This window comes from Hippopotamus amphibius, chromosome 3 (genome assembly GCF_030028045.1).
Source record: "Hippopotamus amphibius kiboko isolate mHipAmp2 chromosome 3, mHipAmp2.hap2, whole genome shotgun sequence".
Classification (NCBI taxonomy): Eukaryota; Metazoa; Chordata; class Mammalia; order Artiodactyla; family Hippopotamidae; genus Hippopotamus; species Hippopotamus amphibius.
Window position 1 is genome coordinate 145,557,259 of NC_080188.1, and position 27,352 is coordinate 145,584,610.

Genomic DNA, 27,352 nt, shown 5'->3' on the forward strand with positions numbered 1-27,352 from the left:
GGGTCCTGGTGGAAAAGTTTATGATGCCTTCATTTGCTTAATACTTGTCAAGATTGCCTGTTTTATATATGTATATATGTATTTCTTTTTTTGGCCATGCCACGTGGCTTGCAGGATCTTAGTTCCCTGACCAAGGCTTGAACCCAGGCGACTGCAGTGAAAGCGCTGTCCTAACCACTGGACCACAGGGAATTCACATATACTTGTAAAAAGAACACAACTCATTGTCCTCCTGATACATCTTATTGTATCTGACCAGGTAGGCATCACTTGGTGGGTTTTTTGTTTGTTTTTGGTTTCTGTTTTTTAGTTTTGGAGACTAAATTTGAAGGTCCTCATACCCCAGATAATTTCCAGCTAATGGAATCTCTGTTTTTCAACATGAATGACATGGTGTCTCTGAAGGCTCTCTGGGAGGGTCAGGGAGTGAGGGTTCAGCAGGAAAGTTTCCTCTTGGAGCTTGAGGCCTCCCACGTCAGGGGACGCTGGCTATGCTTCTTTCTCAGTTTCTGTCCCTGGGGAGTGGTGAGCTGCATTTATTCCAGTTCTTTCTCTCTCTGCACAACAACTTTGTTTACTTCCTTTATAGCACTTTAGCATGTTAGGACCAGAAAAGGGGCCTGGTGAGCCACCGGAAGCCCCCTCCTGCTGGGGAGGGTGAAGAGGGGGGCAGCACACTCACTGTCTGTGGCCGAGCTGTCCAGGCTCCCAGGCCCTGCAGCTGCGCAGCTGCCTCCTCTGCACCTGACCCTCGCGTGTCAGCCTCAGTTGGCCTCTGGCCGTGTCCGTGGTGCCTGTGCCCGTTATAGATGTGCCTGCGTGCCCCTGCGGTTGTGAGCACCCGGGACCAAGAGCAGGTTCCTCCCAGGACCTGCACAGACTATCCCCGAGCACTGGGGGGAGACGTCAGTGAATGTGTGTTTAAAGAATGGACTGAATGACTTTATTTTGGTGCTGATTCCTAGTGGGCACTCCCACATGTGAGTGCCCGTCCTCCACCAGCATTGCCGTATTCATTGCTGGCTCAGAGGAGAGCGGGCGGCGCCCAGGCCTCCGGAGGCATGTGCTGCCGAGTGGGTGATGTGCCCTCCATCCCTGTATTGCTCCTCCGTGAGGTCCCGGAAACCCATTCAAGGCCCAGCAGGGTGAGGTGGGTGGGGTGAGGGCTTTCATACTTGTAGATGAAATCGTGGTGAGGGTAAGGCTTTAAACTTGTGATTAATGTACTTTGGGGGCTTTTGATTTTATTTCCTTAAGATCCTGATGAAAATGCCTGCTGGTGTAGCTGAGTGCCTGGTGCTTGTGCATTCCTGTAGGGGGTTTGCACCAGCTGAATTCTGAGTCATGTAGGGATTTTGGTGCATTAAATGTAGGGTTTATGAGAGCCAACTTTTGAAAACCAGGTGAACAAAGTTCTGCAGATATTTCCTCTGGCAGTTTTTCCCTTTCCCACCCCTGCTCCTTGAGGGTAGACACTCCTTTGCAAAAAAATACCTGGTACTGACTGAGGTGTGAACGGTTCACTTTTACCCAGCAGAGCAGCATGTGGGGAGGTTTGGGGACAGCATCCCCTGGACGTTCGATAAACAGTCCTTAAGGGGGCTGGCACGGGCTGCGGTTTTGGAACGTGCATCCACCTGTGAATCTGCTCGTGACAGCAGACTGTTTATGAGCGGCAGCTGGCAGTGTGAGAAGAGGGGGGAGCGCCTCCCAGCAGTGGAAAGGTAGATTTCCCTGATGTCATTTCCGTGTGGATGGAGCCTGCCTTCCCAGGGAGCTGGTTCTAGTCCTCCTCCTCCATGACGGCACTCGCCGTCCAGGGTAAGATAGGAACCCATGGAAAGTCCTCTGATATGAGGACACAGCCATTCAGGCAGGAAGAAAAGCATAACTAATTAATTTTTGATGTGTACTTTTTAAAGATGACTTATTTATTTGCCACTTTGAAAGTGGGATATGTGAACTAAAAAAGTTAGGAAAATACAGTTAGGTAAATACCGAAGGAGACCATTAATACTTACACTTCTCAAATGCAGGAATTTAGTAAAAAACTTGGTCAGTGTATTTAACATTGTTTTCTTTCTTTTGAATTTTTAAAAAATCGTCACTATAAAGTAGGTGTAATCCTGGCCCATCACAGAACTATGTGCAGAGCTGATATACTTAGAAACCATAAAAGTTAGGACTGGACTCTGGCGGGTTCCAGACTTGCACCTGCGGAGAGCAGAATCAGAAATGAGTGTTTAACACTGAACTCCCAAGCTAGGGCAGGGGAAGCTGGCCAAAAACAAACAAACATAAAACACTTACCAGCTTTGCTCTAGTGAAACTTTAGTTTGTGGTAATGATAACTTGGATGAGAAGTTTAGGCAGAATTAGTTTTAAGCCTGAAAACAAAGTCTGAATTAAATAAGTCTTATATCAGTTAGCAGACAAGGTGAGGCTTTGGAATTACTGAGGCTTGTGGCTTATGGAAGACTGCTGCCTTGGTTATCTGGATTGGATTTAGGGGTGAGCAAGGGGAAGGCCTGTTTCTGGGGATCCCTGGGATGGGGAGGAAAGTGGATGGTCCTTGGGCCAACAGCAAGGGTCTTTCTGAACAGATGGGACTGGGGCCCTGGCCCCTGCCATTGCATGTCCTTGATGTCTCTCAAAAACCTCTTTCCTCACGAGTGAAATGTGTCTGTGTCGTCAGGGACCAGGGGGCATGGGAGTTGTTGAGAGCTGGCACCAGCTGCATTTGAGCTCTGATTACACGATCTTTTTCCAGTCCTAGACATTTGGTCTGTGGGGCTCACATTTGTTTATTGCCATAAGTTGCAGGAGCCCAGGGTGGAGCCCAGTGAAATAGCACCCGGTGATGGGCAGGGCTAGCTCCCGCCTCTCTCTCCCATCGCCTTCAAGGGTATGGTCACCTTCTGAAAACCTCCTTGGCTTTGATTAGGGTACAGGAGGTCCATTTGCGTCTAATCAGTGCCCTGTCCTGTGGGGATGCCTTGGAGTCGGCAGACCGCGTGTTTGGGGAAGCAGCATGGTGTGGTGGGCACAGAGCAGAGGAGGGCAGGGGTCAGACCCCAGGGCCGCTGTTCAGGAGCTGAATGACCTCAGCCAGTTAGTTAACCTCTCTGACTTTGGTTTGCTCCTTTGTGAAATGGGGGCAATAATATCCATGTCATTAGGTTGCTTATGAAGATTAAAAGGAGGTGAAGTATGGAAAGCACCCCAGTCCAGTGCCTGGGAGCTGCTTTTCTATGAAGGTGAAGGGTTCTTTGAAGGCAGGTTGTGGTGGGTCATCTTAACTTTCCAGGCTCCTGTGCATTTGTGGGTTTCTCTGGCTGTCACTATGGCTCTCCTTTTAAATAAAAGTAGCTGTGTCCCGTGCTCAGGAACAGAGCGGATCCCTGCAGGAGTCTCTGGACTGACTGGGGCTGCTTCCCCATGAAGGGCAGGTGGGAGTGAGCTTGACGTCTTCTGGTTCAGATCCTTATCAGTGCTCTTGCCTGACCTTCCCGTCTGTGCTTCTGTTAATTAGTGTGATGAGAATCCTCGAGGTGTCTCTGGGACCCTCCCCTCCCTCCGGCTGGCCCAGCCCTGTGTCTGGGATGTATTGGGCCTTTCTCAGCCTCTGCTCGTTTGTTCACAGGTTTGTTCATGCAGGTCTCCTGCCTGCTGTGCCTTCCACACCCACTCCTCTTATCTCTCAGACTCCTGGCAGATCCCAGCTCCTCCCTACCCACTCTGGGTCTCCTGCTCCTTTCCTTTTTGTGTTTTTTCTTCAGCCACTTTACTTTACCTTATCTTATCCCTCCCAGCACACAGCCCCAGGTAGGTCTTGAGAAATGCTTGGGAGATTGCCAGCACACACCCAGCCCTGTGAGGCCCCCTGTGTACACTGGCTTTCCACTTCTTTGACCCTGACATAAACACGTTTTACACCGTGGCCCAGTGGAAAGCAGAGAGCAGCGCGTGCTCCCACGGAGGGGCGCCAGGTTTCAGCCCCGGTCCTACCCACAGTGTGCCCCCGCGCTGCCCTGTTCTGTGTCATATCGGTGTTGTTTTTCATGCTAGTTAGGATTTTCCAAGTACATTGCCCCGTGGTCTGAATTGCAGTTTGAAAACACTAGCTTGGAGAATAGTTGAGTCCCGGGGGCGGAGGAGGCACCCTGGTTGTCCCTTAGTGGGTGTCTGTCAGAGGCTTCCCTGGGCAGAGCGAGAGTGGCTGCGCAGGGACAGGCGGCCCCTGAGGAGTTGGGTTGGGGCCCCTGCGGGGAACTGCTTCCAGAGCAGGTGTCCCCCGCCGTGGTTTTGGTCCAGAGGGAAGCGCGCTGGGCTACATCAGGACACCCAGTGTCAAGTCCTGGTTCTGCCTCTGGGTGGCTGAGAGACGTTGGGCACATCCCTTTACTTGTCTGTGCCACAGGGTAGCCCTGAGGCCCAGATGAGGAAACGTGGGCCGGGCGCACAGCCCCAGCTTCAGGGACTCTCTCTTTCTGCCCAGTGCCCTGCAGTGTGGGGAGTCACTCAGGCTACCTGGAGCCCTGGGCCCTTCCGCTCTCTCTTTTCTCTAGTCAACCTGGATCAGAAGGGAAGGTCAGTGGAAAAACCAGAGTCTGGGGTAGAGGTGGTCCGTGTGAGTGTAGCCCTGTGTGAGGCGCGGCGCTCCCGCCCTGACTTGGCCCGCTCTCTTCCAGCCCTGAAGGATGGCTGCCATGTTGGGGGACACCTTCATGGTGGTCAGAGGTCTTGTCAAGCTGACCCGGGCGGTCGTGGAGACTCACCTGCAGCACCTGGGCCTCGGCGGGGAGCTCTTCATGGCGGCCAGGACCCTGCCGTCCACGGCCGCAGAGCAGATCGGCGTGGTCTTGGGGCAGGTGCAGGTAAGGAGGCCGGTTGGCAGTGGGAGGGGGCTGGACGTGGAGGTCTTGGTGAGACCAGGGGTGAACCAGGACACAGCCAGAATGGCCGGCCTCCTTGTGGCTGGGCCAGAGGGCCCCCTGGCTAGTGTAACCCGCTGTCCTTCCGGGTGTGAGGGGGCGGCTGCCGCCGTGTGACGCGCGTTTCAGTGAGCGGGAGCTTCACAGAGCTGTGGAGGCCCCCAGGAACAGGAAGCCCAGGCCTCCTGCCAGTCAGACCAGTAACTCCCTGGCACGTACCCAGTCCCCGCTGATGCCAGGCAGGGGGCGCCGTGCAGGGAGAGACGGGCCCCGTCCTGCCGGGGCGCCTGAGACCCGCTCTCCTCACTCGGCCTGGCCTGGGTTCAGTGCCGGGGCCTGTCCTGAAGGTGCTGAAGAGAGTTCTTTTTAATTTTGGAAATGAAAAAAAATCACGAAGATAAAACTGATGGTTGCCTGTGTTCTTAGGAGAGGATCCCTGTCATGCTTCCTTCACTGAAGCAAACAAGTTCTTTGTAAGACGAAGCACCTTCTCCCTGTTCACCTGGTTTCTGTTAGTGTGTTTTTGTGGGGTCGGTTTTGTAAAGGGAGGAGGCCATCCACGTGTAGGTGGGTGGGGCAGACACATTTTACTGGACGTCACGCAGGGGCCGAGCTGTCGCAGGGGCCAAGTGTTGGTGGGCCTTCCTCGGGCTTTGGGCCCCTCACCCCACCGCACCAGCCAAACCGGGCCTTGTCTTCCCCCTTCATGCTGCTGGGGTCTCTGGGTGCTGAGGCGGGGGCCCTGCCCCTTTCCAGGGCGGCAGCCTCACCTCTCACCTCCCTGTCATCCCTCATGCTGTGCTGAGTCCAGAGAGCCTCGATGTTTTACCCTCCAAGGGGAGGATTTTAAGCAGAAAGGAGTGCATGGTCCCCACCCCTGTTCCTCACAGTCTGAGGGCCTGGGGAGAGTGTGTGTGTGTGTGTGTGTGTGTGTGTGTGTGTGTGTGTGTGTGTGTGCGCGCGCGCACACATGTGCATGCGCGTGTGTGTGCCTGGGCCTGTGTGTTGGGAGTTGTGCTGCGAGAGTTGCCCTGCTGCTGCACTTCTTCGGTTTCTGCTGTGCTCTGACCTTCTGGGCAAAGACGCACGCTCCTCCAGGCTCTGGGGCGTCCCAGCCCACCGGCCTCTCCCCTCCTGCTCGCTAAGGGTCCAGTGGCAATACTGTCTCTCTCTCTCTACACAGATGCCTCCAATTTGCAGAGGTCTTCACCCCTGTGATCTCTTACAAGCCTCACTGCTGTCCTGGGTGGGGTGCAGGCCCAGAGGCTTACTCCCCTTTCTCAGATGGGGAAACTGAAACTACGCAGTTTGATGCGGGGTGGTGATTATGGAGTGACAGGACCAGAATCCTGTGTCCTTTTCCCAGTTTGAGACTCCCCAGCTGCCCTCCCTCTGTGGAGGATGGGCCGTGCCCGGGCAGCCTCATTCAGTGCCTTCACTAGTGAGGAGCCATCGCGTTCGGTTGGGTGTGTGCCTGTGGAGCACCCAGGAAGTGAGAGTGCCAAGCTCACTTGAGCCGCCCAGGAGTGAGGAGCACGCTGGCCTTGGGCCGCCTCCCTGAGAGGTGAGAGGGAGCCCAGGCTCCCCCCTTGCCCCTCTGCTCCGCTCGGACAGGCCTGGCCCCAGTCCTTGGGAGAGGCAGGGCCATCCCCTGGCACCGCCACTCGGAGGTAGGAGGGCGTGACGGTCCTCCCCCATGAAGGAGGCACCGAGCGAGGGTCTCCATCGTGCTCCCATCCTCTCCCTACACACTCAGATGTGGATGCCTCCCGTTTCTCTGAGGGGATGGAGAGCCAGGTACTCCAGAAACCTCTCTCCCTCTAGTTCCTCCAGGGATTTGTTCACATATTCATTCAGTGGACTCTCACTGAGTCTGGTCCCACTGAGACACGAAGCCCCCTTGGCTGCCACATAAACAGGGCATGGCGATGCAGGGCCGGCAGCCAGCACGGGAGTTACGGGGCAGAGGAGTTGTGAGCTGGCGGCCAGCACGGGAGCTGCAGGAGTTACGTGGCTCTCGGGACCCTGCCCCAGGCTCCCTCATTCCAGGGCTTCCCTGGCCATCTTGAGAGGTGCCCCTTGATTCCAAATACAGTTCCTTTCTGCTCTGAGGAAGGTGCTGTCAGGTGGCCTGGGGGCGGCCAGTGGGGCAAGCCTTGGCTTGGGATCCCTGCTCTGCTATTGGCAGCCTGGTGGACCTTTACCAGATTATTTCAGCTCTCTTGGCCTCAGTTTCCCACTTATGAAATGAGAGCAATAGCCTGTCTCTTTCCTTCCACCAGAGGGCAAGTCTTAACTGCTTAGATCCCACAGTATCGTATAAAGCTGAGAGTGAGAAGGCTTTTGGGTCTACTGCTATTTTTCAGAACCTGCAGGCAGCGCTCTGTGTATTGATCCATTTCAGTGGAATCAGGGAATCCAGGCCAGTGACCTCCCTTCAGGAGTTGGTGCTGTTCTAATTATAGCCTCCTCGGCACTGTTCCCCTGGCCCTGTGTGTGCCCCACGTAGCTCTGACTGGGAGGAGCCCTATTTTCAGATGAGGAAGTGGCGGAGCGGGGTCAGGAACTCTCTCCAGGTCACTAGGGATTCAAAAGTAGAGAGAACCTGGGCCTGAGGCTCAAGTCTCAGCGACTGTTACGGGGAAAACATGGTGTATCCTCCTCCTCGCCTGTCCTGTACCCCCTGTTCCTGGAAGAGCCAGCCCTGTCCTGTTTGTGACAAGCCCTCTGGTGTGAGCCCCTAGAGGGATGCCCAGAGCTGAGTGGCGGAAGCCATGTCTGCAGCAGAGTGTGGGCCTGAAGAGGCAGGGTGGCTCTGCCTGTCTGCTGTCCTCACCTCTGCTGGTCTTTAGCTGTGCTTTTACTTCTCAAAGCTTTCCCCATCTTTTGCTCTGGTTCACCCTCTCCAAAACCCTGGCAGCCTCTCTTTAGCATGGATTTACAGGTGAGGCGCTTGCTGCCGGGAGGGTGGTCACTCACCTGGTCCGGGCCAGGCACCCAGCAGGTGCTCAGGGACCATGTGCGGCTGGCTTGCCTGGACCCACAAGGCAGAGAGCCCTGGCTGGAGCAGGTCTGGCATCTGGGCCTTCTGGCTCCCCTCTGGAACTGCTCACAGGCCACAGGGGTAACATGGTGGGACCCTCTGGAGGGTTGGAGGCTGAGATGAGCTGGTGTGCTGTCCTGGACGGAAAGGGATGCACACAGGGAGGAGCTCCTGTCTGGTCCCTTGCTCCTCTCATGCTGGTTTTTGTTCCCTTCAGGGACAGGAGACGCATGAAGAGTATTATTCGGAGAGCTTCGATGACCTGCAAGAACAGTACCACTTTTCAGGGCCAAGGGCCGAGAGCACCTCCGAGGATTTCTCTGCAGCATCCTCCCCTGATCGGTCACCTCCGTCCTGGGATCACGGCAGCAGCCAGGGCCCAGCTCCTGCCTATGTTGCCAGCGGACCCTTTAGGGAAGGCGGGCTCCCAGGCCAGGCTGCCTCCCCTCTGGGCAGGGTGAACGGGAGGCTCTTTGCAGACCCCAGAGCCCCATCCTCTGCCACGAGCCTTCAGCGAAGGTTCTACCACCAGGACCAGTCCCCCGTGGGGGGCCTCACAGCTGAGGACATTGAGAAGGCCCGGCAGGCCAAGGCGCGCCCCGACAGCAAGCCCCACAAACAGATGGTGCGTGCAGGAGGCCCCCAGAGTGGGGCTGGGGCGGTCCCCACAGTGCTGCTGGTGTCAGGCGCCCCCTTTCAGGGACATTCTCCACGTGCCGTGACCTGGAATTTCAGGCACACAGAGGCCTCTTCTGGGTGGAGTGTGCCGGGTAGAGCTGCTGCCTTTGGGGGGTGGAGAGGGGATGTGGGGGGCAGCATGAACCCCTGAAGGTTGGTCCTCTCCCCGTTCACTGATCCTCTGAGGTCGCTTTCTTTTCTCCCTCTAGCTCAGTGAGCGGGCTCGCGAGAGGAAGGTGCCAGTTACGCGGATTGGGAGGCTGGCCAACTTTGGAGGTAAGGTGCCAATCCTGGCGAGCGGATCTGGAGCCCCCGTGGGGCCTGCGTGAGGCAAGGGGGAGGTGCTGGGGACCCAGGCTGTCCTGCGGAGGCTGGTAGCTCCTGTGTTAGCCGTTCGTGGATGTTTTCCACGGGTGGGTGATCTCAGCTCACCCCTGGGGGTTGGTGCGTGATAATGCCATGCTATGAGCTGCGATGGCTTTTCTTCTGGGGGTGCAGCGCCTGCAGCGTGAGCTTTTCACTCAGGCCTTTGGAGGCCCCTGCAGGGAGGGGGTGGGACAGTGGGGCTGCTTGGCTCCTGGACACAGTGGTTTTTGCCCAGCCATCTGGGGCTCCGTTTGCTGGATTCCCAGGCCTGTGGGCATCAGTAGAAGGATAACGAGGTGGCCCTGAGCTGCTGTCTTCCACTCTCATGGGTTGAGGAGTGGGGAGTTTGTCCTTTTCTTTGGGGGTTTTCTTAGCCATTGTGTCCAGAACCCCTGTGCTGTCTTCGTCTGAGTTGGAGGATCATTTTATTAGTGAAGGTTTACAGCAGTTGTATCTGCTTTTATGACATTGTGTGCCGTATCTGGTGCTTATTCACTGACCAAGATGTCCCTGTTGAAAGTGCCATCCTTTGCGATGGTTCTACTTGAAGATGGAATGACTTCTCTAAAGCTCACCTGTCCTCAGTAGGTTCTCAGACAATACAGTTGATGAAAGTGACAGCTTTGGCAACTTGATTCACATACCCGCCTTGGGCAAGTGCTTATTTGCGAGGCTGCGTGTAACAGAGGTCTGATTGGTTCATGTCGATGCCAGGGCTGAGTCATCCTGAAGGCCCACTCTCATGTGTCTGAGCCGTTACCTACACCTGCCTTTTGCTTTGCTTTGCTGGTTTGTACATCTCTCCTCCCATAGACTGTACATCAGGCATGCTGTTCTCTCCCGCTGCCTTGTCTCTTTTGGAAACCCCATCTTATTCCTTGTTAAAGATTGGCTCTGTGCTCTCTGATAACCTGGTCCTCTGGTCCTCTAGCCTGATGTGTAGGTTCTAATATTGAATGAAGGCTGGCTGTCTTCCTATGTGCAGAGCAAACGAGGTTAATTGGATAGAATTTTATCAACTTTGAGGTTTTCTTCTGTAGTTATCTTAAAATTTGGCATCTGCTGCTATTTAGCTTTTCAAAAATCTAGCATAAAGTGTCATCTGAGTTTTAGCACAAAATTACGGCTTCATTTCACTTTAATTGGGTTGGCATTTCAAGCAGTTCCTAGTAGAAAATAATAACTCCCTGGGGTGCCGCTACCAGCATGGGTTTGAGAGTTGCTGCTCTGGTGGTCTCCAGTGGCCCTTACTCCCCTGTAGACAAGGCACTTGCCCTGCTTTGCTCAATGGCTATTAGTTGGGACATTTACTATTATTAAAGTAGTAGGTGGAGATTTGGTTCTTTCCCCAATTAGTCTGAGGGCAGGAACTGTTCTCTTCTTACTCTGTAGTTTTTCTCTGGAACCTATAATCCTTCTCCCCTCACTGCAGACCAGGGCTCACCACAGAGCCCTGTACCTGGAAGGCTTAGTTTGACTGACGTATTTTAGAGTGGGTGTGAGCCTCTCTCAGGGGTCTTTGTCGGGGTGGGGCAGTGGAGGACCTGTTTGGGAAAGGTGTCAGGATGAAGGTTGTGACGGCCAATTAGAATTTGATGGAAGTCCTGATGAAGCAGGCAAAAGTCAGGCTCTTTTGGGTGGTGGGTTAAGGAAAGCAGACTGAAGTGAAAGTGGTTGTATAGAAAGGTGTAGGACAAAAAGGCAACTGCATTAAAACCAGGGTGCAGGGCTTCCCTCAGTGGGTGGGGGATATGGGCCACCAGAGGGAGCTGGGGTTGAGGAGAGGAGAGGCCCTGGTCTTTGTAGGGGCTTTGCACCATCGGGAGCCTTTTGAGCCCTTGCTGACAGCTACCTGATGCCTGGAGCCCTCCTTCAGAATCTGTGCTGGAGATTTGCTCACAGCTGTGATTCAGAGCTGCTCACGTTGTTGCCCAAGCAGTTGGCAGCTCATGTTTCAGGATTGGAGGTGGCAGGATGGGAGCAAAGAGCAGCCGGGTCTGGAAAGAACGTGCTGTTCTGGCCCCAGAGAGGAATTGTGGGCCTTCTACCCTATCCAGAGGTTTTCGACCCTTTAGTGAGTGTGAAATCAGTTTAGTCGGTCAGGACCAGCATTTAAAAAACAAATTAAATGGAATGGAATTGAATAGAAAAGGATCACAATTAGTATCATAGATGCTTAGAACTGCACACATTGCAAAAATATTTCTGTTTCAGAGATATACATATACTATTGATGTAGGGTCTTCATTGCATTGTGAAGTATATGGCTTACTGGTGGGTCATTGTCTAAACAGTTTGAAGTAACACTGCTCTACTTTCTTCTCTTAGAAAACACTTCCAGCCTTTCTTCCCCCCATGAGAGTGAGATGTTTTTGAGGTGTAATTAGCAGACTTTACAAAGTTTTTACACGGGGGTTATGAAGGAAAGGGATAGCTCTAGATCTCAGAGAGGTAGGGCTGTGTTTGGGAAGGTCAGAAGCAGGCATTCAGCTATGTGGAGGCAGATGGCAGGGGCTTTCCAGTTTGGGTAGCTCATTCTGATGCTGAGATGGGGCAGGAACTCTAGGTCCAGTTTGGCTGTGGGATATTATGGCTGTGATGCTTTGGGCATGGTGATCTGTGGATATTAGATTTTGTTGAAGAATGACATGAAAGATAGCATCAGATGTTGGATTTGGGGTCAGAACTGGGCTTTAGGTCATCATAATATTTGGGTTATAATTCCGACCCTGCTTTCTATGACTTTGGGTCTTGCCTTGGTTTTCCTTGCTGTGAAATAGGGGTCTTGACATTGACTCCAATGGGAATATTTTGGTAAATGTTCCATGTGTATCTGAAAAGAATTCTGGCCTTGTTGGGTGCAGTTTATCTATCTAGTCTAGTTTGTTATTCCTGTTAATCAGATCGTCTAATGATTTTTTTGGTATGTTTATTCTATCAGCTATCAAGAGAGACATTTAAGTTTTATGCTGTGATCATGGAGTTACTACCTACCTCTTAGTTCTGTTAATTTTTGCTTTAATGTTTGAAGCTATGTTATTGGTTGCTAACAGATTTAGAATTCTTACATCCTCCTGGGGATTGACTCCTTTATTATTATGTCTTCTCTCTCTTTATCTCTACGAAAGTCTACATTGTCTGATATTAGTATAGCTGTGTTCCAGCTTTCTTTTGGGGGATGGGGGTTAATGTTTGCATGGTATATCTTTTTCTTTCCTTCTCCTTTCAACCTTTTTATGTCCTTATATTTAAAGTATATGTTTTGTAAGCCAGATATATATATATATATATATATTTTTTTTTTCTTTTCCTGTGATTTAGGTACAGACAGTTAATCTTAGTCTTATGTGAGTATTTAGTCCACTTACATTTAATGGAATTGCTGATGTATTGGGGTTTATATTTATTGTCTTAGTCTTTGTGTACTATTTGACCCATCTGTTATGTTCCCTTTTTTCTCTTACATTCTTTTTCTTCTTTTTTAAAACTTTACTTATCTTTTTATTGATGTATAGTTAATGTATAATATTGTATAATTTTCAGGTATTCAACATAGGGATTCACAATTTTTAAAGGTTATATTCCATTTGCAGCTATTATAAAGTATTGGCTATATTCCATGTTCTACTGTGTATCCTTGTAGCTTATTTATTTTATGCATAGTAGTTTATACCTCTTAATCTCCTATCCCTATCTTGCCCCTTCTGCCATTCCTCTCCCCACTTGTCTTGCCTTCATTTGAATTAATCAAAGACATTTTTATTATACACGTTTTCTCTTTATTAGTTTGCATGCTATTATTCTACTATTCTTTTAGTGGTTTCTCTTAAGAGTACAGCATATGTTCTTGACTTATTACAATGTAATAGAAATGATTGTTTTTACTACTTCCCCCCCAAATGCTAGTACTTTAGAACAGTTTAAATCCCTTGTTTGTGTGTGTGTGTGTGTATTAATGTGAATATGTATTTTGTTTTTGCATGTTTTATATTACATACTAAATTGTTGATATGTTAAACCTCACAAGATATTAGTTCTTTGTATAGCCTATATGAATTTAGATTTACCCACATATTTACCCTTCTTGTCTTTCTTTCTCCTTTCATTTTTTTTAATTTACTTGTTTATTTATTGGATGTGTTGGGTCTTTGCTGCTGTGTGTGGGCTTTCTTTTAGTTGTGGTGAGTGGGGGCTACTCTTCGTTGCAATGCAGGGGCTCCTCACTGCAGTGGCTTCTCTTGTTGCAGAGCACGGGCTCTAGGTGCGTGGGCTTCAGTAGTTGCAGCACATGGGCTCAGTAGTTGCGGCACATGGCTTCTAGAGCACAGGCTCTGTGGCTCATGGGCTTAGTTGCTCCACGGCATGTGGGATCTTCCTGGGGCAGGGATCGAACCCGTGTCCCCTGCATTGGCAAGCGGATTCTCAACCACTGCACCAACAGGGAAGTCCCTCTCCCTTCATTTTTATAATTACTTTTGGGATAATTTTTCTCTTCTCTGAAGAACTACCTTTTCCCTTTTTTATACTGCAGTGTGCTAATCATTACTTCTCTGTTTTTATTTGTATGTGAATGTCTTTATTACACTTTTGTTTTAGAAGGTATTTTGGCTAGGTATAATATTCCGTGTTCAAAACTAATACCTTGGACACTTCAGCACTATTGTTCCATTGTCGTCGTTGTCGTCTTTTTTTTTTTTTTTTTTTGCCATGCTACATGCCATGTATGTTCTTAGTTCCCAAACCAGGGATCAAACCCACACCCCCTGCAGTGAAAGCACAGAGTCTTAACCACTGGATCATCAGGGAAGTCCCTCCGTTGTCTTCTTACTTCCATTGTTTCTGTTGAAAACTTAGCTGTTCATTTTATTCCTGCTGCTTTGAAAGTAATGTGTTTGTTTTTGTCCTCTACTTTTGAAATTTTCTTTTTTGCTTTTGGTTTTCAGCAGCGTGACTGTGACATGCTTGGGCATGATTTACTTTGTTTTCATCCTGCTTGGGATTGCAGAACCTCTTGGATTTGTGCTTGAAATCTTTCATCAGTTTTGGAAAATTCTGATCATTTCTTTAAATATTGTTTCTGCCTGTTCTCTTTCTCCTCTCCTCTGGGACTCTAGTTACACGTATGTTAGATCTTTCCCTTCTGTCCTATGTGTCTCCTATGCTCTTTTCTGTAGTTTTCATTTGTGCTTCAGTCTTATAGGTTCAGAGGAGATGTCTTATCATCTCGACCCTGTGCCTGTGAAATTAGGAAGAACTGGATGATTATAGAAATGAGACTAACAGGTAAAGTAGGCAGTAGAGAAAACTACCAAAAGGAGTTGAGCACTGCGTGTGTAGCACTTTGCTGGTCACCAGGACCTTCACCCAGGAATTTACAATCCACATCATTAAGGCAGAAGGGAGGAGAATACTAAGTAAGAGAGAGAGAAAGAGAAGAAACAAAAAAGGGAAGAAATAGGAAGAGATAAGGATATTTAGATTCTTTGTAGAAAGGATTTTAAAATATGATGTGTGAAAACAGACGCTAGTCTGAGAAAACAGTGGGCCAGGAATGCAGAGAAGAGGGAATAGACCCTTGGGGATCCTGTTATTTTTAAAAGGTAAAAGGTTGAGGAACCCTTACTCCCAGGAAAATACTTTGCTTTAAAAAACAGTTCACAACTCCATTGAATTTCCTAAGAGATAAGGTAACAGAAGAACAGTGTTCTCACTTATGTTAAAAAATAGGCATTGCTTTGGTTGAAATGCAGAACTGATGGCTATCCTTGCTTAATTTCTTAAAGATTCTGATACCCTTGGGGATACTGTTAATATGTCAGCAACAAAGCTTTCTCTGGGGTCATTAGGCCCCTTTTCCCCAAAAGCTTTCGTGTACACCCCCCCCCCCCACTCCCCCCTCGGCTCCCATCCCAGTGGTAAAATGAAAAACAAAGAAGCATGGGGTGAGTGGACACAGTTTGGTTGTTTTTAAATTTTGCCAAGTAAGAACATTTAAAACAAAACAAAAAACTACCATCAACTATGAACATCATTTTATTTATCTTTTTTAAAGGACACTTTAGCAATGTAAAAGTACAGAGGACACACTCCCAAGATAAAGGATGGTAAATTGAGTAACTGAGTTTTGTGACAGCCTCATTCCATCATCTTTGTTTTCTGACACTAATGTAGACCCCGCTGTGTCTTGCCAGGGGCCTTGCAGAGCCATCCAGCAGTGGCCGTGCCAGTGGTCCCCTTGGCTGGGGGACCACTGGCACGGTGGGGTGGGAGTGTTTATACCTCCTGCGGCAGCACTGTGTGTTCTGAGCTTCTGGCGTAATGCCCTGTGTTAACTGGTCTAAAGTCGGGCCTTCCCCCACACGCGTTTATTAATAGGGCCCTTGATATCCATTGAGGTTGTGGAGAGCTGAGGTCCTGGGTTTGACCGGTTGCTCTGGCATTCCCTTGCTGGGTGGCACACAGTGATGGCAGCTTTGCCACCTGCTTTCCTGAGGGCGCACAGTGCACACGTGCTGTCTGTCGCTCTAAGCAGCAGCGCCCCTCCAGCGCTCTCTGAGGCAGCAAGACGGATGCCCTGTGGTCCAAGAGAAGTTTGTGCCCTTGGCAGGGGTGAGGGAGGGGTGGTTTCTACTTCTTCCAGGAGCGAACTTTAAAAGGGGCTTTTTTGGTCCATTTTGCCCACTTAGGGGCTCTGTGAGGGGTTTAGGGCAGCTGTAATCTCCGATTACACACGGGGACGCTGAGCCACAGTCGCCCGTCTCCCAGGCCCCTGTGTGCATTAGTGAGAGTCCTGGGACCAGGGCTGAGGAGGCCTCTGTCATACGGATGGCGGTCTGAGCCTGCCGCCCCGCATGTCTCCCCTGAGCCGGCAGAGGGGCTGCCAGGTCTCCCCTGCTGCCCGGCTCTGGCCCAGTTCTGAGAACCTGGGAGAACACTCTGCAGGAGACTTCCTCCACCACTCCTTCCTGTTCACCGTCCTGCCATGCTATGGGCTGCAGCCCCCTCCCAGGCCCCCTCTTCTTTCCGGGCCCCGTCCCTGGCGCGGCGTGGAGGATGCAGTTGATGGAAGAGGAGGTGGAACTACTCAGGGTTCGGGAACACCTGGACGCAAAGGAAATATCCTTGTCCACTGCCTTTTCGGTGTGGACTTTCTTGTCGTATCAGATGAGAAGGATTGTTGGCTGTGTTGATAACAGTCGGGCCTGAGAAGAGGGCCTGGCACGTGGGGGGTGCTGTGAGCGAAGCTGTGTTACGCTCAGGGGTGCCGCCTGCGGCTGCAGAGAGCCCCGTCCAGCCCTGCCCTGCGCACGTGCCTGGGGCTCTGGCAGGTGGAGACGGAGCATCTGCTTGCGTCTTCCTGCTCTCAGACACCTCTCACCAAGCCTCCTCACAGAGGGTGCTGTGTGCTGGAAGGTGTTTTATTTTTATTTTGTTCTTAACCTCTGGGCCAGTGCTGCGCGGGGGGACTCGTTGGCTCTGAGCACCTGCAGAGGGACTTGAGGGAGGAAGGCCCTGGGCCGGGGCCTGGGCTGCCTGGTCGTGTGGAGCAGGCCCGCGGCCGGAGGCGGCCAGAGCGCTCCCGCCTCCTCGGGGAGAACCCAGCTCCCTGCTGCTCCTCACTCCTCCTGCACGTCTTGCCTGTAAAACCTCTGTTTGTGAGAGAAATTTCAGGAAATTTCTTGGAAGGGGCTGGCACCTTCTCACGGGCTAGGGTGGTGGCCAGGCTGCCAGCAGTGGCCGTGAGGCCGCGGGGCTGTGGAGCTGGTTCTGCGGCTGGTCTCCTCGGGGACGTTCACACGGGCCGTGCGGACCAGGCCAGGCCTGCCTGTGGATCAGGGAATGGACAGGCGCTGTCCTGAGGGCTGAGGGGCTGAGGTGGGGCCGAGGCCGGGGGTGACACATGCAGAGTGAGCGAGCGTGGGCTTGGGCTGTCCTCACCAGTGTGGGGCATCCGAGGCAGAGGTGCTGATCTTCCAGGAGGTGCCTCCAGGCGCCACCCGACTCTGGGAGAAGGAAGAGCCTGGCTGGGCCCTGCTCTTCTCTCTCCACAAGGTTCGGAGAATCCTTTAAGGTCAGTCAGGCTGGGAATGGCAGGAGGGCCAGTCTGGTCATGGTTCACTAGAGCAGGAGCTCCTGAGGTCAAGGTCAGGGTTGGCGGGTTGGCGGGGCTGCTCTCACCTCCTGGGCTGCCGTGGGGAGCCTGTCAGTTGGCAGCTCCTTGGGCCTGGCACTGGGCTGGTCCTGAGGGAGCTCTCAGGGCCACAGAGGGAGCCTGTGGCCTCCTTTGCGGAATATTCCCTCCATGATTCAGTGTTTGGTGACAGGTCCTTGGCCTTGGAGAGCTTTGGCTCTGCCCGGCAGCCCAGAAGTGGCTGGAGACGACTTTGACAAAGCATCTGAGGGGCCCGGCAGGAGGAGCTGGGGGCCCTGCAGAGGGAGGTCCTCGGCGTCTGCTCGCAGTGGCCAGGCTGATGACCTCTGACACGTCTGCCCCTTTGGTAGGCTTGTCTTGGACTTGATCTAGGCAGAGAAACATCCAGAGGTAGAGAGATACTGGTGAAGGTCACTGTGGTTTGAAGGTTAATGTTCCTTTTATCATTACTTTGCTAAGTCAGATAGTGTGCTGAGCGGGGTGGAGGTGGGCAGGCAGCAGGGAGTTAATGTTTGACCAGAGATGTGGCTCCCGGCTCTGTGCCCAGTGTCCTCCGGGGCTGGGCGGGGCTGTCCGAGGGAAACAGGCCGTGGCATCTCCATCCCAACACACCAAGGTGTCCTCGGGGGCATTTCCAGATGACTGTGGCCTCTTCTGCGGTCACCAGACCTTGGCTCAGGCTGTTCTTGTGCTGACCCACCAGCGACATGGGGTGCTGAGCACTTGAAATGTGGCTGATCCGACTGAGACGTGCGCTGAGGGTAGAACGCACATTGGATTTTGAAGACTTAGTACAGAAAAAAAAGTAACATCTCTCTAAAAATATTTATATTCAGTAACGTGTTGAAATGATAATTTTTTGGATACCTTGGGCTAAGTAAAATACCTGATCAGAATTCCTTTCACATGCTTCTTTTTGCCCTTTTTTAACGTGGCCACTAGAAAATTCTACATTATATATGTGGCTGGCACTCTATTTCTTGGGCAGCCCTGATCTAACCCTTTGAATAGGAGGACGGACAGTAATAGCAAACACCTGAATAGTGTTGCCTTCTGCCCAGCCCTGCTGGGGGCACTTCACTCTTACTCGGCTCTTCAGTCCTCACACCCACCCGAGGCAGGAGCTGCCGTCACAGCTGGCAAAGCGGGGGCTGCGTGGTTGCCTAATGGTGGGTAAAATGTATTGCAAAAACATTGTAAAAAATTGGTTTATCCTCTTTTGATTTTCCACATTTATTTTTCATTAAATAATTTTTTCAATAAATTCAGTAATACTTTTCATAAAAGTTATACATAATCATTGTGGAAAATCTGGAAAATGTAGAAGCATGTGCAGGTTTCTTTGCCTGTTGTGAGCCCGCCTGCTCTGGGGGTGGGAGCGGCTTCTCCATCAGCCTCCCAGCCCCCCAGGGCTGTGCTCACCAAGGCCTGCTGGTCTCGGGGCATCTTTGGCATCTTCCCTGGGTCTTTGCTGGCCCTTCTGCTGCGGTCAGCGTGCTCCTCTGTGTGTTCTTCACTCTCGGAGCTAATGTGCCCTCCCCCCCCAAGCCAGCTGGAACTGTGTTTAACGTAGAGGAAATAGACCCTGAGCCAGGCTCCTGGGCTTTCTGTGTGGACTTAGTGGCACCTGCTGGGCTCCTCGGGCCTCTCCTGGAAGGTTGGGGTCATCCATTTCCAGCCTCTGGACCAATGAGCTGTTAATAAACCTTGATTTCAAAGATTGCCAAAGGGAGAGGGAGGGCCTGAGACCCCATTTGTCCTTCGACCACCGTCAGTGCCTGTGGGGCCTTCCCCTTGAGGGAGGGCTGCAGCCTGAGCTCCTGGAGGTCCCCATGGCTTGTGCAAAATGTTCCCATTCCCACCAGCGACTGCTGTATGTCACAGCGGTGATGCCTCTCCTCGCAGCTGCGGTGAACTGGATCAGAGAACTCTCGGGTAGTGGAGGCTCTTCACACAGACTGTGACACGCCAGCGCAGTACCTGATACGGCGTGCCCCGTGTTGTCAGGATGTCCTTGGCTCGTGGTCTTTCCCGGTCCACATTTCATTTGTGCTGCATCCCACCCAGTGTGTTTCCCCGTTCTCCGTCGTGCATTCTTTTGGGGTGTATTTGTGTGTCTTGTGAGCCTGTAGCAAAGGTGATGCGGGTGGGGGTGGAGGAGGCCTTTCCACCGAAAGCACCAACTGTGAGCCAGGTCTTCTTTGAAAACAACAGCTGTGTATCTCCTGCCTTTTTATCCCCTCCCTTTTCAAGATGTCTGCGGTGCCAGCGAGGGTCCCTGGAATGCAGGTGTCTGTGTGGGGCTGCTCTGGGCCTCGTGGGTGAGGGCAGTGGGCAGCCCTTGAGCAAATGCCCAGAGCCCTCAATGTCCTCCTCGCAGGTCTGGCTGTGGGTCTGGGCTTTGGGGCCCTGGCTGAGGTCGCCAAGAAGAGCCTCCGTCCCGATGACCCCTCAGGTGAGTTGGACCCTTGACCGGGAGGGCAGGGAAGGCCCTGGGAGGTGGGCTTGTCAGCCCCCAGCTCCCGCCTGTGTTCCCAGAGTGTCGGCCTCCAGGGGTACTTTCCACTTGTGTTCTGTGTAAATGCCCCTGGAGTTTGAGGCGTGAAGGCCGCTCTGCTCCCGTCCTGGCCCACGTTGGCTCTCCCAGCCCTCCGGGCTCCTCTGGGGCCGGCACACCTGCCCTCTTCTGATAGGAGCCTCGAGTTTGGCCCTGCCTCTGCCCCTGCTCTGCAGAGCCGCTGGGACCCCAGGTCTGAGGTCAGGTGCCCAGGGCTCCCCATTTGGCTCTGGAGGAGGGCTGTGGGAGCTGCTGAAACAGACCCCATGGGGCTCCCCATCTCCTACCTTGGTGACCGGGCGTGGCCATCACCTCTCCAGCCTCAGACCCTTCATCTCTGAGGTGAAGATCATGGCCCCTCTGTCCCCTGCCTCCCAGGGTCAGCCCGGGCTCAGGTCAGAACTCCCTAGTTTGGGTGGCCAGCTGTGGGTGGCACTCCATGGAGAATGTTCTGCAGACTGGTTGCTCTGAAACCTGGGGTGCTTATGATGCTATGATGGTGGGTCAGGGGGCAGCTGGAGGCTCCACCCCCTCCCACCTGTGAGGGTGCCCTCCCGCAGGCTTGTCCAGGTGTGGGAGGTGGGCTAGGTAGGTGCAGGGTGCTTTCCCTTTATCGGGGTCCTGGGGGCTGTTGAGAGCAGCCCTGCTAGAGCCATCTGCTTGGTGGATTTCTCAAAGTGTACTTGAAGTTCTGGGCTGAGTGCCCCCTGCCCCTGTCTCATTCCCTGAACATCAGCTCATTCTAGTACCTGACACCTCCCCCTCCTTCTCTGGGGACCCTGAGTGGTCCCTGCTGTCCTGTGGTCCCTGAGGCCCTGGCTACAGCCTGGGGCTGGCTCCCCGGGGGCCCCTGAGGAGGGCCTGCCAGCCCCCTGGATGGCCCCACTTCACCTGCAGGACTCTCTTGAGGGGATGAGGGGCCTCCTGGAGAGAGGGCACTAGCCCGTCCCACAGGCCCCTGGTACGGGGGACACGGGTGTGTGTGTCCTTGGAAGGGGACAGAGGACAGAGGGGATTAGGGAGAGTATTTTTAGTGTTGGTGCTGAGACTGGGAAGCGAAAAGCCAGCCCTCCCCAGGCACAGCCCCTCCCATTGTCCCCCCCGCACTGGCTGCTCTCCATCCCGCCTCGTCCAAGCAGGGAAGAGGCTACGCTGGTTCCAGGGTTACAGCTGGTGTCCTTTGTCAGGGAAGCAGCGGCCCTGGCTGGGGGTCAAGGGGCCTAGGTGCCACTAGCCCGAGAGCAGGACGTGGGGCTCAGGCCAGGAAGGGATGTGCTCCAGCTTCCTGAGCAGGCCCTGGAAGCCCTGGGCCTGGAGGGTGCCGACGAGCCAGGCCCAGCCCTCCCTGGGGAGCCTCTCCTGAGGGGGGGGCGCGCCCACCACACCCTTGGGCTCCCCTGGATCCCCCTCCCCCGGTTGTTCTCAGAACCAGCCTTGCCCAGGCAGGGGCCCGGACTGCAGCCTGTGGAGACTGGCCAGATGTGAGGAGGGGCTGCCTGGAAAGCTCAAGAGGGCCAGGCGCTGTCCCCAAATCTCAGGGGCGCTGCCGTCAACCCGGGTCTGCTGTGTTGCTGCAGGAGAACATCTCGCTCCTCCTGCCTGGAGCAGTGACCTTCCCTTCCCGCTTTCCTCCCTCCCCTGCCTCTCCTCAGGGACACGGGCCAGGTCTGGCGCACAGGGCCCAGGGGCTGGGGAGGGCAGAGCGGACATGGAAGCTACCTGTCCCTGCTGCTGCCCAAGGCAAGGGGTGATCTGGGGACCCTTGTTGCCCCAGCCACCCTGGAGTGGCCCTGCCCAGGGGCTACAGCTTCCTTGACCCCCAGCATCTGGGCCTCTTCCCGTGGAGCTAAGATCTCTCCCTTCCCGGGACCCTGTCCTGCTGTCCGGGACCCTGTCCTGCTGTCCGGGACCCTGGGAGTGAGCCTCACCCCTGTGGAGGGGGAACAGCTGCTCAGCTGTGGGCCTTCAGTGTCACATCGCCCTGCAGCCCACATGCCCTGGTATGTTAGAGGCCAGACTGGACACAGCCCCGGACAGAGGGCACTGGCACGATGGCCGTCTCCTCTCCCCGCCTTGGGGACCCAGCTCAGACCTGCTGTGAGTGCTGGGCCAGGCCCATGGTGATGCAGGCTGAGGAGAGTGCCAGGCACCGTGGGGCAGCCCTCGCGGGTTCGTGATCTAACTGGGCTCTCAGGACAGAGGGCAGGAAAAGCATTGACTGTCACTGGGTCACCTCCTCCTCGTTACCTTGAGGCACCACCCTGCACCCTCCCACCACCGTGTGTGCTGAACAGAGGTCATCTGCATTCCTGAGGTCCTGCACGTTCTCCCCTCCACGGGGCCAGCTGGCTGCAGGGGGCTGCAGGGCCTCTGCGGGCAGAGGGGAGAGGTGGGCACCGGCCAGGTGAGGCTGTCCTTGACTCTGAGCTCTCCTCCCTTGAGGACTGCGCTCTCATTGCAGCCAGCTGGCCCTGGGTGACTGTGCAGGGACTCCAGGGGTGCTGGTGACCTTTGTCCAGGACACTGAGGGGCGAGGGACAGCGACTTGGCAGGGGCTGATGTGGAGGGAGAGGCCCGGTGGACAAGCGTGTGTGTGGAGAGGGTGCCGGAGGTGGGCCTGGGGAGATTGGGGTGGCCCTGGAGGGCCCTGCACGGCACTTGGGAGGTGGGTGTGAAATGTGGAGTTAAGATTGCATCCCTGGTTTTGTGGATCCCCGGAGGGAAGGCGTTGACTGAGCCCTTTGGGTCAAGCTCTGTGCTGGTGTTTATCCCGTCTCACTTAAAATGTGTTCCACCCTGACGTTTTGTTATTGTCCCTGTTTTTGCTGGGGGAACCCGTGATTTGCCAAGACCCACAACCAGGAGCCAGTGGGATGGGCCGTGCTCAGGCCGGTGGAGGGGCCTTTGGGGGCTCCCAGGCCCCTCGGCTCCGCCTGAGGCAGGCCATGGTGACCTTGCTCCTCCTCAGGGAAGAAGGCCGTGCTGGATTCCAGCCCCTTCCTGTCGGAGGCCAATGCGGAGCGCATCGTGCGCACGCTGTGCAAGGTGCGCGGGGCGGCGCTCAAGCTGGGCCAGATGCTGAGCATCCAGGGTGAGTGCGCGGCGGCGGCGGCGGCAGCGTAGGGGCGGGGCGGGGAGAAGGCGGGGCGGGGCGGGGCGGGGCGGGGAGAGGGCGCCAGGCTGCAGCCACACTGGGGAGGGCACGGGAGGGAGGTTTTCTGTTCACTGGCTTGTGTTGCTTGAATCCTGGCTGTTGACCAACCTGGGATGTTTAAAAAGCAGCGTCTTAAGTAGCAGAGTCCACAGTTGTTTTTCTGGCTTCTGAGTGTTTTGACATATCCAGAGGCCCTGTCAAAAGTTGCTGAGAGTCCGGCTCATGCCCCCCAACCCCCCACCACATGATGGTCCGAGGGTGCGGATGGGGGAGCTCAAGGGCCTGCCGTGGCGTGAGTCGGGGCGTGGGGTGTGTGGCCCCAAGGAAGGCCGGCTGGGGGAGGCGGCAGCGGCTGAGCAGGAGGCCGGCTTGGTGTAGTCTCTAGAGCACAGCCGGCGTTCGGGGAAGCCCTGGGGCCTCTGATGGTGCCCCCCAGGGAGGAGCGTCCGAGAAGCTGGCATCCTGAGTGGGAGCAGAGCTAGCCCCCCCGCAAGCAGTCAGATGGACTCACTGAACTGGCCAAGTGTAGGGCAGGAGTGACTACCAGGCAGGCGGGCTCGGGCGCTGCCTGTGCTGGTGCAGGCTCCGGACTCCAGGGCAGCAGGCTCCCCGCTCCCCTTGGAGCCCTTCCGTGCACGAGCCCCGCCTCCAGGAAGGAGAGCCTCAGAGATGCGGTCAGGGCTCTGCAGGAGCGCCTTCATCGAAGGATTCTTTCTGGTCTCAAATAAACAAACAGAAGTCAGCCACAGTCCAGCTAGTAAGCTGCATGTTGAAGCTTCTGTGTGCATCACAGAATATTTCAGGAAACTATTTAATGACAGGGGGAGGTGCTTGGGAAAGACGGCCCTGGGAGGAAAGGTGGCCAGAGTCTCCAGGCAGCATGACTGCAACCTGGGAGAAACACATAGGAAAGGGTCGAAAAGAAAAAAAGAGAACAGTAGTTTTCTGTAGGTGGATTATGGGTACTTTACACATTTAATACACTTTATTTCCTAAATGTGCTTCCTTTATAATCATAAATAGCTATGCCTGCTATTTCTAAGAAATCCACCTTCTCAGGTCCCTGGGTGAGTTCAGCACCCCCACCCCCCCCACTCGCTGCCCCTGTGGCAGGGCCTGGACTCTGCAGACACACCCAGTGCCGGGGGAGGGGGTGGGGGGGCACCGTGGGCCGGGGTGGTCTCAGATTTGGTTGTGGGCTGAGGCGCGCCACTAGTGTGCACAGGTCAGTGTCCCTGTGTCCCCTCCAGTGCCTTGGTCGCCAGCATCAGGGGCCTGTGTGCCAGTGGGGAAAGCGCTCCCTGGGAGCGAGAAGAACCCGAGGCTGGGCCTGCTGTGGGGCATTGGGCCTGTGCCTCGTCTTCTCTGAACCTCGGGTTCAGCGTGCAGAAGGGCAGAGTGGCACCTTGGCCTCCTCCCAGGAGACCGCGCTGGGCAGGGGTGATCGAGGTGGCCTGTGTGCCCTCCTCCCGAGGGGTCAGCCCTCCGTCCTCTGATGCTCCACTGCCTTCCAGACGACGCCTTCATCAACCCCCATCTGGCCAAGATCTTCGAGCGGGTCCGGCAGAGCGCAGACTTCATGCCGCTGAAGCAGATGACGGTGAGGCTGGCGCGGCTCAGGGTGGGGTCGTCGGCAGCCCTGTGGGAAGGGGCAGAAGGGGGGCTCCTCAGGGTGTCCCTGGCTGTGCTCACGGCCCCTCCCGGGCCTCTCCCTCCAGAAAACTCTCAACAAAGACCTGGGCCCCAACTGGCGGGACAAGCTAGAGTACTTTGAGGAGCGCCCCTTTGCAGCTGCCTCCATCGGGCAGGTGCACCTGGCCCGCATGAAGGGTGGCCGCGAGGTGGCCATGAAGATCCAGGTAGGTGCCCAGGGTGTGTGCTCGTGCCCTCGGTGGCTGCACAGGGCAGAGCCGGGCCCCTGCAGTGTGGGGGCTTCTGCACCCCACATGCCCTGTGTGTCCCCATGCCCAGGGCAGGGCCTGTCTCATCATTTCTGTCCCAGCACCTGAGTAGCAGTGGGTGCTGAGAAGTATTTGCTAAGTGAGTGACTGTGGGAGGGAGGACAGCTTCCCAGCAAGCTTGGTTTGGGTGGGGTAGGACTGGGGACAAGTGATCGTCTGCCTAGGGCCTGAGCTGGAGGTGTGGGGCAGCTGTTCCTGGGTATGCGGTGGGGGGGCGGTGGTAGGCTGCGGAGAGCAGGGTTGTGGTGGGCCTGCGGGTCATGGCAGCATCGGTGGGTCTTGGCTCTGCCTCGCGGAGGCGTGGGGTCCGGGAGGGACGCAGCTGGGAACCTGATGGGTGGCAGGAGGGCAGGGCCCGGCAGAGGCCTGCTCCATCTGCCTGACGGCCCTCCGTCCCTGCAGTACCCTGGCGTGGCCCAGAGCATCAGCAGTGACGTCAACAACCTCATGACCGTGCTGAACATGAGCAACATGCTTCCAGAAGGTCCGAGGCTGCTGCTGGGCGAGGGCAGGCGTGTGGGGTGGGCTCTGGGGACCCCAGGGGACCTCCCAGGGAGCCTCCAGCCACCCTGACGCCCTCCTCCCCGGCCCAGGCCTGTTCCCTGAGCACCTGATCGACGTGCTGAGACGAGAGCTGGCCCTCGAGTGCGACTACCAGCGAGAGGCCGCCTGTGCCCGCAGGTTCAGGTGCGGCTCCAGCCTTGGGCCCTTGCCTGGTGCTCCTGCTTCGGAGCAGAAGGGGCAGCTCCGGGCAGCCTGCTGTGGGGTGAAGTCCCCTCTGGCTCCGAGGAGCTGATGGCTGTGATTAGGGCCTGGGGCCAGAGCCACATCCTGCCCAGTGCGAGGCGGAGGCCCTGGCGGGCTCAGCCCCTTGCTGTCCTGTGTGTTGCCCCAGGGCGGGGGTGGGAGGATCAGGGTGGCCAGAGTGTGACCTCCCACCCTGCCAGGGAGTTGCTCAAGGACCACCCCTTCTTCTACGTGCCTGAGATTGTGGACGAGCTCTGCAGCCCCCACGTGCTGACCACAGAGCTGGTGTCTGGCTTCCCCCTGGACCAGGCTGAGGGGCTGAGCCAGGAGATCCGGAATGAGGTGTGTCACGTGGTGGCCTGGAGCCCCCAGGCACTCCCTTTGGGGCGAAGGGGCGAAGAGGGCTGCTGTGTTTCCCCACCTGGATTTGAAGTCAGCTCTCGGTGGGAGGCAGAATGAGGTGGAAGATGGGGAGGAAAACAGGAGTCAGACTTCCCTGGCCCAGATCTAGGGTCACCATGCGGCCCGGCACGGTGTGACCGGGACCCACCTGGCCCCCAGATCTGCTACAACATTCTGGTCCTGTGCCTGCGGGAGCTGTTCGAGTTCCACTTCATGCAGACAGACCCCAACTGGTCCAACTTCTTTTATGACCCTCAGCAGCACAAGGTGAGTGGCTGGTGGGGCTCGCGCAGGCAGTTTGCGCTTCACTGGAGCAGGGCTCAGATCTGCGGGGCCTCAGTCCCCTGCTGCCCTGCCCCCCCGCCCCATGCTCCACTGGGGCAAACCTTCCCTGGTATCGCCCGTTCCCAGGTGGCTCTTCTGGACTTCGGGGCAACTCGGGAATATGACAGATCCTTCACCGACCTCTACATCCAGGTAGAGGTGGAAGGAGGGGCCTGGCCTTGGCCCACTCTCCTGAGGCTCGGAAGGGAAGCTTAGGGCTCAGACGGCGGGAGGGAGGGCGGTGCCTGTTCTGATGTCCCTGCCTGTCCCTGTGCCTGGTGACAGTGGGTGAGGCCACAGCTGCCTCAGGTTCAGGAGAGTAAAGGGCAAAAGTGGGGGGCCCCCCCTGCTGGCGTGGGGGGGGAGGGGCAGGTGCACCCCCGGACCCTCAGGATCTCCTCTCTGTGGGCCTCCCACGGTGCCGTCTGCGCGTCTGCCCAGATCATCAGGGCTGCTGCTGACCGGGACAGGGAGGCCGTGCTGAAGAAATCCATAGAGATGAAGTTCCTCACTGGCTACGAGGTCAAGGTGAGCTCCCTGTGACACCAGCGACTCCAGTGGTGCCCAAGGCCTGCTGAGCCAGACGCAGACCCCGGGCCAGCTTCAGTGTGTGGGGGAGGGTGGGCCGTGGACTGATTTCCTTTGAAATCTGAAGGGACTCTCAAGGGGATGATACCAGAGGTGACAGCTGCCCTCGAGGGTCTCCACGGTGCCCCTGGCCAGCACTGGTCACAAAGCTCTTGTTTTACGTTCCACTCCAGCCCCCTCTGAGCTCCCAGTCCTAGGGCTCGTTGTGCTGGCGCTCAGGGCCCGGGCGGGCAGATGGGATGGCAGAGCCCAGCCCCCACTGGGAAGAGGGTGAGGGGAAGGAAGAAATCTTAGCAGCCCTTCTTTACATGCAGGGGCGACGGTCTGTGTTCCTGGCACCCAGAAGCCACTCAGAAAGCAGCACGTTTGCTTCCTGACAGTGGGGAAGGGATGTAGACACCCAGGTGGTCTCAGAGGCTCACCTCAGCTCAGGCCTGTAGCCTGTT

General features: G+C 55.2%; 1 protein-coding gene across 2 annotated transcripts in view; it reads left to right on the forward strand.

The window, feature by feature from the left end:
* Nucleotides 1–27,352, forward strand: part of COQ8A (coenzyme Q8A) — a 44,214-nt gene that overhangs the window by 15,456 nt on the left and 1,406 nt on the right. The window contains exons 2-15 of one of the 2 annotated variants that reach the window (XM_057727830.1): nt 115–259; nt 4,692–4,877; nt 8,195–8,602; nt 8,865–8,931; nt 19,554–19,628; nt 22,699–22,821; nt 24,399–24,484; nt 24,603–24,743; nt 25,248–25,329; nt 25,439–25,532; nt 25,793–25,934; nt 26,154–26,261; nt 26,406–26,471; nt 26,760–26,846. In XM_057727830.1, the coding sequence (XP_057583813.1) occupies nt 4,701–4,877; nt 8,195–8,602; nt 8,865–8,931; nt 19,554–19,628; nt 22,699–22,821; nt 24,399–24,484; nt 24,603–24,743; nt 25,248–25,329; nt 25,439–25,532; nt 25,793–25,934; nt 26,154–26,261; nt 26,406–26,471; nt 26,760–26,846 (1,656 nt within the window). In that variant the 5' untranslated portion in view covers nt 115–259; nt 4,692–4,700. The remainder of the gene's footprint in view (nt 1–114; nt 260–4,691; nt 4,878–8,194; nt 8,603–8,864; nt 8,932–19,553; nt 19,629–22,698; nt 22,822–24,398; nt 24,485–24,602; nt 24,744–25,247; nt 25,330–25,438; nt 25,533–25,792; nt 25,935–26,153; nt 26,262–26,405; nt 26,472–26,759; nt 26,847–27,352) is intronic. The other variant, XM_057727831.1, reaches the window with a different exon arrangement.